At 49.2% G+C, this 12917-nt stretch overlaps 1 protein-coding gene across 2 annotated transcripts in view; it reads left to right on the top strand.

The window, feature by feature from the left end:
• EDA (ectodysplasin A) overlaps positions 1 to 12053 on the top strand; it is a 61695-nt gene extending 49642 nt beyond the window's left edge. Inside the window, exons 3-8 of one of the 2 annotated variants that reach the window (XM_077786630.1) lie at positions 2305 to 2334; positions 5400 to 5579; positions 7429 to 7463; positions 7566 to 7617; positions 9908 to 10032; positions 11390 to 12053. In XM_077786630.1, the coding sequence (XP_077642756.1) occupies positions 2305 to 2334; positions 5400 to 5579; positions 7429 to 7463; positions 7566 to 7617; positions 9908 to 10032; positions 11390 to 11641 (674 nt within the window). In that variant the 3' untranslated portion in view covers positions 11642 to 12053. Of the gene's footprint in view, positions 1 to 2304; positions 2335 to 5399; positions 5580 to 7428; positions 7464 to 7565; positions 7618 to 9907; positions 10039 to 11389 lie in introns of both variants that reach the window. The other variant, XM_021537742.2, reaches the window with a different exon arrangement.
• Positions 12054 to 12917: the final 864 nt, after the last annotated feature.

The following is a 12917-nucleotide window of genomic DNA, read 5'->3' as shown; positions in this document are numbered from 1 at the left end:
CATGAATTGAGAAGTAACCAGTGGGTCAGATACATTATGGAATCCCAGACTGGTTTGGGTGGGAAGAACCTTAATGCTTACCTCATTCCCCTGACATGGACAGGGACACCTTCACCTATCCCAGGTTGCTCCAAGCCCCATCCAGCCTAGCCTTGGATACTTCCAGGGGATAGGGTATCCATTATATTATGATATTATCTGTGTTCAACCACTGCATTTAACAAGCTTAAATATTCTAAAAAGTATTTTAAAATAGTATAACAAATTTAATGTTTAAATATTGGGTTGTGGCCTCTGAAAACCCTGGCAGAAAGGATTTTTTAATTACCATTTTTTTCCTCTGCACATCAATGTTGGGACAACATCCATCAAGCCAAGTTGTCAAGCCTTATGCCTCAGCACCTCAGCACCTGAGAGGAATATTGATCTGAAATTTTGGTGGCCCTCAGCTTAAATTCAGTAACTTATTACCATTTTGGCTTAAATGGAGCAGTAGCTCATGAACTTCCCGTTTTGAGCAGAACCAAGGGGAATTCTGCTGTATCAGAAGCTTCAGCTCCGTGCTCCAATTAAACGATCCCCCCCTGCTCTGGGGAGGCGAACAGATGCAAACCCCAGAGAGACTCAGAAGCTCCCAAGCTTAATAATCCTGCTTTTCTTTCCCCCTCGTGTCAGGAATATTTTTTGTCTGTCGAAAGCTCCACTTGCAGATCCATAACATCTCTCTCTGTCGTGCCTGGAACAGATGCGTGTGTTGTAATATAGACTGTGAACATTGACATCCCATGTGGTTCTCATTCCTCCCAGTCATCTTTGAAGCTAATTGGATCCAGCCAGCTCAAATGTGTCTGGCTGGCCACAGCTATTTGTACTTTCACTCTGGTTCTGGTGCTAATGGTGGGATCTATGGAACATGAAATAAACTCTCGTGACTCCGAGGGCTGCCGAGGCACAGCCGCTCGCGTCTCGCTGGGTTGGGATGGGCTGGGATCTTTAATTGGGATTTTTTTTTTTTCCTCTTCTAATGTTGTTCAGTGGCTGGTGGCTACAGTGAGGACTGGTAGGGCTTAGAAGTGCAGAATCAGGAGCCTGGTTGTCCAGCCTGAAAGGTTTTGCAGTCTGGTGTGGTGTCCTAGTGGGATCCTGGGATGGCATCGTTAGGAATCCATGTGTTGTCCAACCTGTGAATATTATTTAAAAAATAGTATAAGATATTATTAAAAATTGGGAATTAGCAGAAATTATCATTTAGATAGAAGGACCTTAAAGCTCATTCATCCCCATGGGCAGGGATACCTTCCACTATCCCAAGTTGCTCCAAGCCCTGGTTGTCCAGCCTGCCCTTGGACACTTCAAGGTTTGGGGCAGCCACAGCTGCTCTAAGCAACCTGTGCCAGACCCTCACAGGAAGCAATTTCTCCCTTAAAATATATAAATTATATAAATTATATAAATTATATAAATTATATAAATTATATAAATTATATAAATTATATTATCTCCCATTTATAGATAAAGCTTTTTATAGATAATACCATCATTTTCCCATGACCCAACAGCACAATGTAGGAAAATCAATATTCCTATTGGAAAGGCATCAGTAAGGTTGATGGGTAATTTCTCTTGTCCTTTTCCTGTTTTTCCTCTACCTGTCCACAGGAAAAAGGCTCTTCTGTTTGGAATTTACATTTCCCCACCCCCTCAGACTCAAAGCAACCTTATTACTTTCAACTGGTTAAAATTTTATCTCAGTTAAAGGTGATTTCAGTCATTGCTGTGCTAAAACCCAGAATTTAGAGGGATTTCCCTGATGAATAGCAAGGGAGTATTTGGGGATTTTTGCCGTTAATTCCCATGCATGATGAATTCTTGGGGAAGCAGTGGAACATGTTTCACACTTCAGCCTCTGCTCACAAAGTCCTGTCATTTCTCAGCTTCACTGTAAATATTTTCTCTCTGTGCTCGGGAAGTTTGGGTTGCCATTGTTTCAAACAGCCAGTTCAGCATAATTCTTTACTTTTGTGGTTTTTTTGTGTTTTATTCTTATTTTTAAACAACTTGGCTCACAAGGAGTCAGCAGGGGGTTAGACCAGATGATCTTTAAAGGTCCCTTCAAACCCCAACCACTCTGTGATGCTCTGAAATTTGGGTTACTTGTCTCAGCTGAGACCATTCCTGTGCTGCTGCATGGGCCACAAATGCATCCATTGTCCACTTGGAAAATAAAATGGCAATGGGGATTTTCTCTGATGAAATGATCCCTGAATTTCACTAATTTTCTTTCTTTTTTTTCCCCTTTGTTAGGTCCAAGTTCAGTGAAAAACAAGAAAAAGGGTAAGTTTGAGTTTTAACTGAATTTTCCTTTCTGTGCTTTGTGAATTCTCTTCAGCCAACACGAAGGAGAAATCAATGACAGCTTCCCTCTCCAGGAAAGGCTGGAATAACACCCACAAGCACCCCTTAAAACTTCCTTAAACACTGAAAGAAGTTAATTATGTTGTACAGAAGTAATCCTGAAGATTCTCCAATTGAAGAGTTGAGTCAGTACCAACTACCAGGAGCTGTTGCTGTTTGCCAGCCTTGTGCCAACCTGCAGCTTGGATTCTCCTTCAGACCCACCAAACAGCATGAACACACTTTGCATCCTGCTTTTCCTTGTGTTAACCTCCAAATTATCATTTTACGAGCCCCTCCTGAGTGTTGCTCAGCCCTCAAGGTTTTGTGGATTTCGTGATGCTCCTCAGGCGGTTTGCAGTGGATTGTTGGGATTTGGGTTATTCAGGCAACCCTGTTTGGGGGGTTCCTGATGCCATCCTTGTTTCTGTAGGACTACTGGGAGCACTTAGGGTTCCACATTTAGGGTCCCACACTTAGGGTCCCACACTTAGGGTCCCACGTTAACTTCCAGGAGTTTGAGCGAGTCCAAGGATCCGAGCCGTCGCGTTTTCCACGTCTGTACTACTGCAGTAGCACATCAAATGGCTTTAATCTTTGCATGCAAACTCCAGAGCCACAGCTGAGAGGTGGGAACAGGCCACATTTAGCAACTTTATTTGTATTTACTCCAAGAAGCAGCGTAAAATTTTATCCTGGAGAAGTTTGTCCTAACAAAGCTCGACCCCCGTTCAATCAGCCCAACAAATAACAACTGATGGCTGCAGCCTCCAGAGCAATTCCAGAGGGGCAGGGGGATCTCCTGGAGCTGGATTGCATACAGCTGTATAAAGTAGCTTAATTTTATGGTATTGTCACATTTAATTCTTTTTAGAGTTCCAGTTCATTGTTTGATGAGTGAGGATTATGGAGAACTCCCTGCTTCTGCCTGCTCTGAGTTTCAGAGCCCGTGGGTACAGATATGGGAGACTTGACAGGCTGGGATTTGGGTGCTGGGACCCTCTTGGAGACCTGATAAGGGAGCTATCAGATAATAAATGGAATATCTTTTGTCTTGTGAGGTTTGTTAATGCAGAGAAGTGGTTGAAATTCCTTGAAGGAGGGAAAGGCACAGAAATGTGTGGCTGGGATGAGCGATTGTGTCACTGCTCAAGCAGCAGCTCCTTGAGTAGCAGAGCAGATTTCTTAGTAGCAAAGCAGATTTTGGAGGCAGATGAGTTAAACCAGCTGTGATGTGCATCTCTCTTGGGAAAGGAAGCCTGGAGTGACAGCAGCAGCATTCCCAACTCCCTGTCTGCAATCCTCCCTTGGGATGGCCTGGATTGGAGGGATGTCAGTGAGAGGAGTTCGGTGTAGTTTAGGGAAAATGGTTGTGGTTCAAGGTGATCATTTCCAAAGCAGAGCATCATCTTGAGGAGAAGTACTGGATTAGAGGATGGCTGGACTGTGGCCAGCTCAAGTTGGAAGTCATGGCTGCTGATTTGGAGAGTAATATTGCTGTGGAGATTTGTACCCTGAAGCCTTTTCCTTCTTTTTGTAGGATATGCGTGTGGCTTTACTCACCCCTGCTTACTTTAACTTCATTATCTGCACATTTAAATTATACCCACAGTTGTCCCACCCTGATGTCCTTGTGCCTTTGCTCCTGGCTAGTGGCCATCCAGAGATTCCCAGTCCTGTGCTAAAGCAGATGGATTTTTCCTCACACTTCTGTCCATTACAGGGATGGATATTAGTAGAGAAACAAGTACATAAATGCACTCAGAAACTATTCCAACAACTATAATTTCATATCCCAACAGCTGCTGTCATATAAATACAAGTTTAATTCTATCCTACTGGGGACCTTGTGGCAGCAATTGAAGAGATTTTGCTCCATTTATGTTCCTTGGCAGAAAAGCTGTTCTAAAGTGTCTTTTTAAAAACTACATCAAAACAACATCATTTTTGTCAGGAATGTGGAAAATCAGGAGAGCAGGGACCAGGATTTCCCTGCAGAGTTTGTTTCATCCCACTCTCTGTATGTAGGAGTCATTCCTGATGTGGTTATGTCATTTCTCTTCCTTGGGACGTGTGAGGTGTTTGAAGATCATGGTGGGGAAAAAGGTTTTACCACGAAGCCAGTAAAATACTGGGACTGGTTGTCCAGGGAAACTGGCTACCCCATCCCTGGGAATGTCCAGGGCTAGGTTGGATGGGGCTTGGAGCAACCTGGGATAGGGGAAGGTGTCCCTGCCCATGGCAGGGGTGGGACTAGATGGGCTTTAAGGTCCTTTCCAACCCAAACCAATTTGGGATCTGTGATTGTAACAATTCCCCCGTGTTTTTATTCCCTGGATGGGGTTAGTCCTTCCCAAGGCCTTCCCTCCATCCAACGCCCAAAATATTGAATTATTTTGAGGCACAAGCAGCACAGGGCCTCCTCCAGCAATGCTAGGAAGAGCTGGAGCTCAGCTCTGAACTGCCCTCTGGAGGAGACCAAGCCATGGGGATCATCTCCCAATCCTAATCCCGTGCAGTAGGTAGGAAAGATGATCCCTGTTTTCCATCAAAACCCAGCAAATGGAGCAACTGCAGAGTGGTTCATGTGGACCAGAACAGCCCAGCTGTGGCTGGGCACGTTGGAATGTGCTGTGGGAACATCCTGACTGCATCCAGAGATGATCCCAGGTCCACAGGGATGTGACCAGCCCCAGGGATGGGACTTGAGGGCTGACCCCATGTCGAGAGCGGAGTGACCAGAGCTGTGGGAAGAGTCCCCCTGAGCCTCCATCCCTTGAGAGGCCCCAGAGAGTCCCGGTGCCTCGTTTGAGTGTAATTCCCAGCAGGAAGGAGCCTGCAGGACTGGTCCTGCCCCGCTGGCAGCGTTGTCCTCGTGGTGTGGAGCCGTAGAACACCCACCCCGGCTGTCCTGAGCCAGGAGTGATCCATCCCCAACCTCCCATTTCCTGCAGCTCCAGTCCCACCCCACAGCCCCGGGTGACGCCTGTCCTTGTGTTTTCCAGGTAAAAAGGCCGGTCCTCCGGGGCCCAACGGTCCCCAGGGGCCACCGGGGCCTCCCGGGCCGCAGGGTCCCCCCGGCATTCCCGGCATCCCCGGGATTCCGGGCACAACCGTCATGGGACCGCCCGGCCCCCCTGGCCCGCCGGGCCCTCAGGGACCACCGGGAGTGCAGGGCCCCTCAGGTGAGTGTCGCAGACCACCCTGGGTCAGGGGTGGCTCCGTGTGCTGGAAAAGCTTCTCCTCCAGCCCGTGCTTCCAAAGAAAGGCTCTGCAGTCTCTTGCCATTCAGTCTCATGGTTGTTTATTGCAAGTTGTCTAAAAGATTTTCTTCTCCAGCTCAGTGTGGGAATCCAGAGCTTCCCTCTGTCCATGGAAAAGAGTTTTCAATCTTACAGGATGAATTACAAGCTCTGAGTGTTTGATATAAGTAATAATTAAGTGTGGCACGGGTGCAAAAGTAAAATTTTAGGATTCTAGATTAGGGGTTCAAAGGGGACAAGATGGAGGAAATTGGGTGTGTGTTGTCCTTTTTCTCCTTCTTCATGCCCTCCATGTTTCACTGTGGTGTTGGCATTTTTCTGTTGGTTCAGGCTGGGGACACACTGTCCAACGTAGGTGACAGATATTGGCACGTTATTGTAAATCCAGCCCAGGGAGTTTCTGGTATTTAATGTTTGTAACATCCCACTGAGGGCAGAGCCCCACACGCTGCCCTGCAGGACAGAGCTGGGCAGGGCAGCAGAACATGTGAGAGATAAACAGAATAAACAACCTTGAAACAGCACAGACCAATTACGGCTTCTTCTTTGGCAGTGGGGCTGACAGACAGAGACTTTCTACAATCTCGGAATCATCAATAGCACAGATTCTGACAGCTCAGCAGCTCAGGCAGAGAAACACACACACCCTGACATCCTCTCTGACTGATGTCTCCTCTCCCCCTGCCCCTGGGCTACTGTTATATTTTATATGGTACATTATGTGTTACATGGTTACAGTTTTCCCCAATGCCTATTACCTATATTAAATGGTGCTTTTCTACTCTAAACCAATCTGTGAGTGCCAACATCACCAAGAACATGGAGGTGAGGAAGAAGAAAGAGGAAGGACAGGACCGGCCGAAATCCCTCCATCTTAAAACCTCTGACCACCATGTACAAAACAGAAACCCCTCTGTACAAGTCTAAAAACGCCCGTGTACAGCACTAGAAAATTCCTCCCTCTACTCTACATATGTGCCCTCTGCTCTGAGCTGGACAGGCGGGAATGCCGGAGATGTCACCGGAGTGTCCTGACACGATGGCACAAGGCCTGGAGCAGCACTGGGGTGTCCTGGGCCATGTGGGCCAGGGCTTGGAGCAACCTATGGAAGGTGTCCCTGCCCGTGGAGGGGTGGAACTTGATGGGCTTTATGGTCTCTGCTGACCAAAACCGTGCTGAATTTCTGGGATTCTGCGATTCCATGGCTCTGAATGGCCAGGAGCAGCAGGAGCTCCTCAGCTCCATGCTGTGCTGCCACGGGCATCTCCTCCTGAATCAGGATTTGGCTCCCAGGGAAGGGAGATGGAATGGATGACCTGCAGAGGGAAACTTGGCATCTTGGCAGCCAAGAGGTTTTTATTGCCACTGTGGATCAGGGAATGGGTCGTGCAATTTTTCCTTCTAGTGGAAACCTATTGAATAGCAAAGAATTTTGATGGTTGGACAGAAATGCTGGGAATAAACTAGGGAAATATAGGATGAGTCTTTTTCTTCCTTATGTGCTTTTAAATATTTTTTTTAATATTTAATATTTCTGTTTTATATCTTTTAACATTACGTTTACCCCATATCCCTCCTCCTGTTAAAGCAGAGGTTTTAATAGTTATTATGGAGTAAGAAAAGTGATTTATATGGGGCTTCAGGGTTATTTTGGAGTAAAAAAGGTTATATATAAGGGGGTTTAAGGGTTATTTTGAGATAGAAGAAGTTTTATTTATGGGATTTTTCACCCAACCTTCCTCTTCAATTATTTGGAATTGCCTTTTGCAGGTGCCACAGACAAGGCCAGCTCCAGAGACATCCAGGTGGGTTGATCTTTCCATGGAAAAACTCAGCTTTGGGGGGCGTTTTTGTGGACTGGCACAGTGCTTCCCGTTAATCCTCAATCCCTGTGCTCTCCCTTGCAGCCAGCTGTGGTCCATCTCCAAGGGCAAGGCTCAGCAATCCAAGTGAAGAATGGTAAGGATCTCTTGGTAATTGTGGGTCCTGGGAAGAGCCCCTCCTGCACCTGTAGATTTTCTGGATCCCAGTCCACCCCACGACACAGCTCCAAGATGATCCCTGCCCATCCCTGCCCTGCCCAGACCCCCAAGAAGAGTTTTGTGTGGAGTCTCCACCTCTATTTCCCCTGAGCTCCGGTTTATCTCCCAGATGATCCCTGCTCTGCACACCCCAGTAATTCAGTCCCACTGGATCTCCCTTCTCCCTGACCTCCAGGTACATCCTGTGCCTCCCCAGCCCCTCCATGACCAGGCCTTTTTGCCCCCCACTCTATTTTAAGCCCTCAGTGGATCCTTGTCCTGTCTCTTCCCCCTTTTCCCCATTTTCCTCCAGTTTCCCAGGAATTTAAGGCAGGGAAGACCCAGTGGTGAGTGCACACAGAAGTGTCCATCCCTTCCTGGGACCCCCTGAGCACCTCTGTCCCCACCAACAGCCTTTAATCCCAGATCCTGCCGAGCCACTTCCCATCCGCAGGCAGCTCCTTGCTCTCCTCCTCCTTCCCAGATCCCCATCCAAATTCTCCTCAAGTTCCTGCTCTCCTTGCCAACAGCTGGGGCTCATTCATCACCTCCTGCCTCCCTGCTCTGGCTGTGCTGGAGAGGAGCTGGCTTGTCCCCTCCCTGAGTCCCCACGTGCAGCTCCCCAGCGACCACATCCATCCATCCATCCATCCTTACCCCAATCCCAGACTGGGAGGGACTCCCGAGGGTGGGGGCAGCAGGAAGGGGCTGCAGGATTCCCCATCCACAAATTCCTGCCTCACATGTGGGATGGGGAGGGCTGGCCACTACTTCTGTGGGAAGGCAGCTTTCCCTGTGAGCAGTGGCAGCTGGAATTTCTCATGGACAGGGATTTGTGCTTGCAGCTCCCCAAAATTAAAAGGAAACCGCCTGTTCCCAGGGACAATGTGAGGGAATAGATGCTGTTTGCCTACGTTCAGAAAGCAATTATCCCTTCATTACTGGGAATGCTGAGGGATTGCTGAGGGTTTCCAGAGGGAACACTGCTCTCTAAGAGTGGGAATGCCCTGTGAGTGTCCTTCCCTGCTGCTCGGGAACAATCCAGAGCTGGGAGCCAGGAATGCTGTCCAGCTGCCAGCCTGCTGAGCTCCAACTGATGCACAGAATATTCTTAGCTGGAAGGGTCCCACAAGGATCATCGAGTCCAACTCTTAAGTAACAGGCCCATCCAGCAGGGAGAGGGGAGGCAGATGGAGACTGGGAGGAAAAGAGTGGGATTTGATAAACTGAGGCACCTACAGAGATTGGCTCAGTTTGGGCTCATAGCAAAGTCTGTCCCTAGGCTATCCCAGTAATCCCAAAGGACTGGGTGGTGGATCCATAAATCCCTGTGTTCAGAGACCCCTGTTAGGGGTTACTGTGTTGTGAAATATGATGCAATTTCCTACGTTTTTGTTATTATGGCTTTTAAAAACCTTAGGATTATAAAGGCAAAGGTTTTGTTAAAATTATCCCAATTACAAAGTCAGGCATGGTGAAGTGAAAGAACACCAGAATTAAAATCAATTGTGTGACCCAAAGCTGGCCTCCATTTGCCTGTAGAAGAGAAAGCTCCAGGGAGCCACTTCCAGGGCCTAAAGGGACTCCAGGAGAGCTGGAGAGGGATCTTGGACAAGGGGCTGGAGTGACAGGGCAAGAAGGAATGACTTTAAGCTGAAGGGAGGTAGATTTAAATGGAAGATTGGTAAAAAATCCTTCCATGTGAAGGTGCTGAGGCCCTGGCACAGGGTGCTCAGAGCAGCTGTGGCTGCCCCTGGATCCCTGGAAGTGCCCAAAGCCAGCTTGGACAGGGCTTGGAGCAACCTGGGCTAGTGGAAGGTGTCCCTGCCCATGGCAGTGAGTGGAATGGGATGAATTTAAGGTCCCTTCCCATCCAAACCATTCTGTGATGATTCCATGATGACCATTGCCATGGACACAGTAGGGAATAGGGTCAGCTGCAGGGTCAGGAGGAGGCAGGCCCATGTCCAGCCCTGGGATGAGCAGAGCACAACAGGCCCTGTGCTGGGTTTTGAGGTGCAGAACAGAGCGTTGGAGGTTCAGGCGACCCCACAAGCCACGGTGTGTGCTCAGAGCTAGAGAAGAGTCCCTGCTCCCACTCCGTAGGGTGTAGCCCTGGGGTTCCCCCTCCGAATTCCCCCTCCCTGTGATGCTGGGACTGTATTTGTGTTGCTCCTGCGCTTTTCCTCCTGACGGGTACTGAGTGACCGCCGTTTTCTCATACTGAGATCTTTCAGGTGGAGTCCTCAATGACTGGTCTCGCATCACTCTGAACCCCAAGGTGTTTAAGCTGCATGCCCGCAGTGGGGAGCTGGAGGTACTGGTGGACGGCACATACTTCATCTATAGTCAGGTAGAAGTGAGTACGGTCCTAGGCTAACTCCTCCTATTCTTGTGTTCCGGTGGAAGCCTTGCATGAACCACGAGAGGGCTCCAGACAACAGCCAAATGCCAGCAGCTTGTGCGGAGCTTCGGCTCAGGAGGGGTGTGGGGAGGAGTGTCACACCCCTGTCACCGCCAGGACACCGCCCGCCAGGGAACAGTCACTGAAAGCACACCAATCCCGGGGTTATCCCTCCACTTGTCCTTTTCCCAAGCCTTCCAAACCTCCCTGCAACGCAGCACGCTGAGCTCAGTGCTTTAAAAGACCCCAACACTGGTTATTTGTGGTTGTTTTGGAGCTCTGGAAGCACAGGACTCCCAGCCCAGGTGGTTTGGCCAGATTCCAGCCCAGGTGACTCCGTTTGCCTCCCCCTCCTCCGTGTAGCTCCTCCCCAGAACCAGCCCTGGGATGAAGTGGGCCACGGATGTCAGGTGCTCTTCCATGGAATTGGTGACATGTGCCCAGTTTGGATGGGAACATAAAATATAATTCCACATGGGTCAAAGTATAATTGTTTCCCAAGTGCTTGATGCTGATTGTGGCCACAGTGTTGGACCAGTGAAGCCTCATCATTTGTGGCCCATCAAGGAATCAAAAGGGATTCAGTGTTCAGGCAGCTCCTGCCTCCAAAAGGCCTGGATTTCCTTTCTCAGGAGGAAGCAGCTCCCTGAGACTGACTTCTCCTTGGACAGGTCTTCCTCCTGCAGCTCTTTGGAATCAGAGTATGGGAGAGGGTTAGGTGAGGACAAGCAGAATCACAGGGCCTTGGAAGTGAGGGAGTTCAATCAGTAGAAGCACTGTGAGGCGATTTCCTTCCAAGCTGTGGAGGTTGGGAGAGCCTTTTCCCTGTAATAGCTCATGCCTGTGCAAGCACCGAGTCCAGTTACCCAGGAGACAGCTCCCAGGCCACCTTAGGGCAGTTCTGATGTCACCACTAAAGGAGGCTCCTGGCTTCAGGAAGCAGGACTGGGCAGGTAAGTGCAAGAGGCCTTCAGTGGAGTGTGTGTGTCTGTGTGTGGGGTGTGAAGCTGTTGTAGCACACAGGGGGTCCTGCATGGCTCTGTGCAGGTGTGTCACTTCCCTGGAATAAGCAGGATGGTAGCTCAGCCTTAGGCACATGGATTCAGGGGTTTTTGCATGCTTGGGTCAGTCTGAAGCGGAATCAGAGAGGTTCCTGGTTGGTTTGGGGCTCTCCCTGCCCTGCACAAGTCACCTGGGAGCGCAGGTGTCGGGGCCAGGAGGGGCTGCACACACCCCCAGGACGCTGCGCTTGCCCCCACACCCCAACCCCATCCCTGACACCTTTCCTCTCCCTGCTTCGCATCAGGTCTACTACATCAACTTCACTGATTTTGCCAGCTACGAGGTGGTGGTGGACGAGAAGCCCTTTCTGCAGTGCACTCGGAGCATCGAGACCGGCAAGACCAACTTCAACACCTGCTACACGGCCGGGGTGTGCCTGCTCAAGGCCAGGCAGAAGATCGCCGTGAAGATGGTCCACGCTGACATCTCCATCAACATGAGCAAGCACACGACTTTCTTTGGGGCCATCCGCCTGGGAGATGCACCCGCATCCTAGAGAGGAACTTGGCGTGGCCAAGGACACCCACGGAACTGCACAGTGCTGCTGTTCATAAAGCGTATCAGTATTTCAGGGGTTCTGTAATCCGGCCATAAAGGAAACTGATCCAGAGCTATTTATTCCTATATGTGAATGCAGGAAGCACAATTGTCCTCTGTGACTCGCGGGGAGACTCGGATCAAGCCAAAAAGCTGGTGGGGAGAGCGTTGTGAGGAGGAAAGGCTGTTGGGTGTGCCTTGTCTCAGTATTTCAAGTATTGCTGCACTGATACTCTGCTCTGTGACCTTCACACGAGGCTTGGCGGGAGAGCTGGGGGCTCTGCTCGGATGTTGGCACTGGCAAGAGCATCCCAGGCGGGAGCGGGAGGACACGGACTCCTGTCCCCAAATCCCAGCCAGGCTCCTGCATGTGCACGCTAACCACAGCCAGGAGGGGGGTTCTGGCTTCCTGCCTTCCCAGGGGGAGCTGGAAGGGCTGGGGGGCGAGGGGAGGTGGGTGAGACAGGGTCAGTGGTGTTTACATTCATCCTCAGGAGGAGGAAAAGTGCCTCGACCTAGAGCTTGGAAGCAAAAGCAGGAAGTGCAAGAGGAAGAGGAATAACTAGAGCAGGCTTAGCAGATAGGAAACTGCCTCCACATTCCAGAAACCACCAAATCCCAAAGAAAACGCCGATTCCCGGGTCCAGGCCTCTGCTCCTTTCAGCTCCTGCCCTTACCCCAGAGGTAACCTTGCCCCAGCGGGGGCTGCCTTCAAGTACTGCTGCTGTTACAGCAAGTTGAGATGGGTTGGGGGTATTTTGGTTTTGTTTTTTTTTGTTTTGGTTTGTTTTGATTTTTTTTTTTTGGAGGGGGGAGTTGTTTTGTTCTTTTTAATTAATATTTTGCAAACCAGAACACATTTCTACAGGCTTCACCGAGCCACATAGGGCAGCCACAAATACTTGTGACAACACTCGGAGGAAGTTTGTTATGTTTAAGAATAAAATATTCAAACAGGAATTTTTTTTTTCTGTTTTAATAGTAACTGTCCTGCTTTTAGATGTGGCTTTTAGCCTTCCTCTCCCCACCCCTTTCCTTTTGGCACCCTTCTACCTAAAATAAGTGGTGATGGAGACTTTAGCAAAGGGAAAAAAATGGGATTTTAAAATCCGGTCCAGCATGAAGTCACCACTTTTTCTTTTCTCTGAGCCCTGCTGGGTCTAGTCATAACTTGATTTCTGGTGACTAATAGAGGAGCTGGGACACTATTGTTTCTTTTGGCTTCTTGAGCAACT

The sequence above is a fragment of the Lonchura striata genome, chromosome 14 (assembly GCF_046129695.1).
Source record: "Lonchura striata isolate bLonStr1 chromosome 14, bLonStr1.mat, whole genome shotgun sequence".
NCBI classification, from domain to species: domain Eukaryota; kingdom Metazoa; phylum Chordata; class Aves; order Passeriformes; family Estrildidae; genus Lonchura; species Lonchura striata.
The sequence above is the reverse complement of the archived record's forward strand: the minus strand, read 5'-3'. Positions and strand labels throughout refer to the sequence as shown.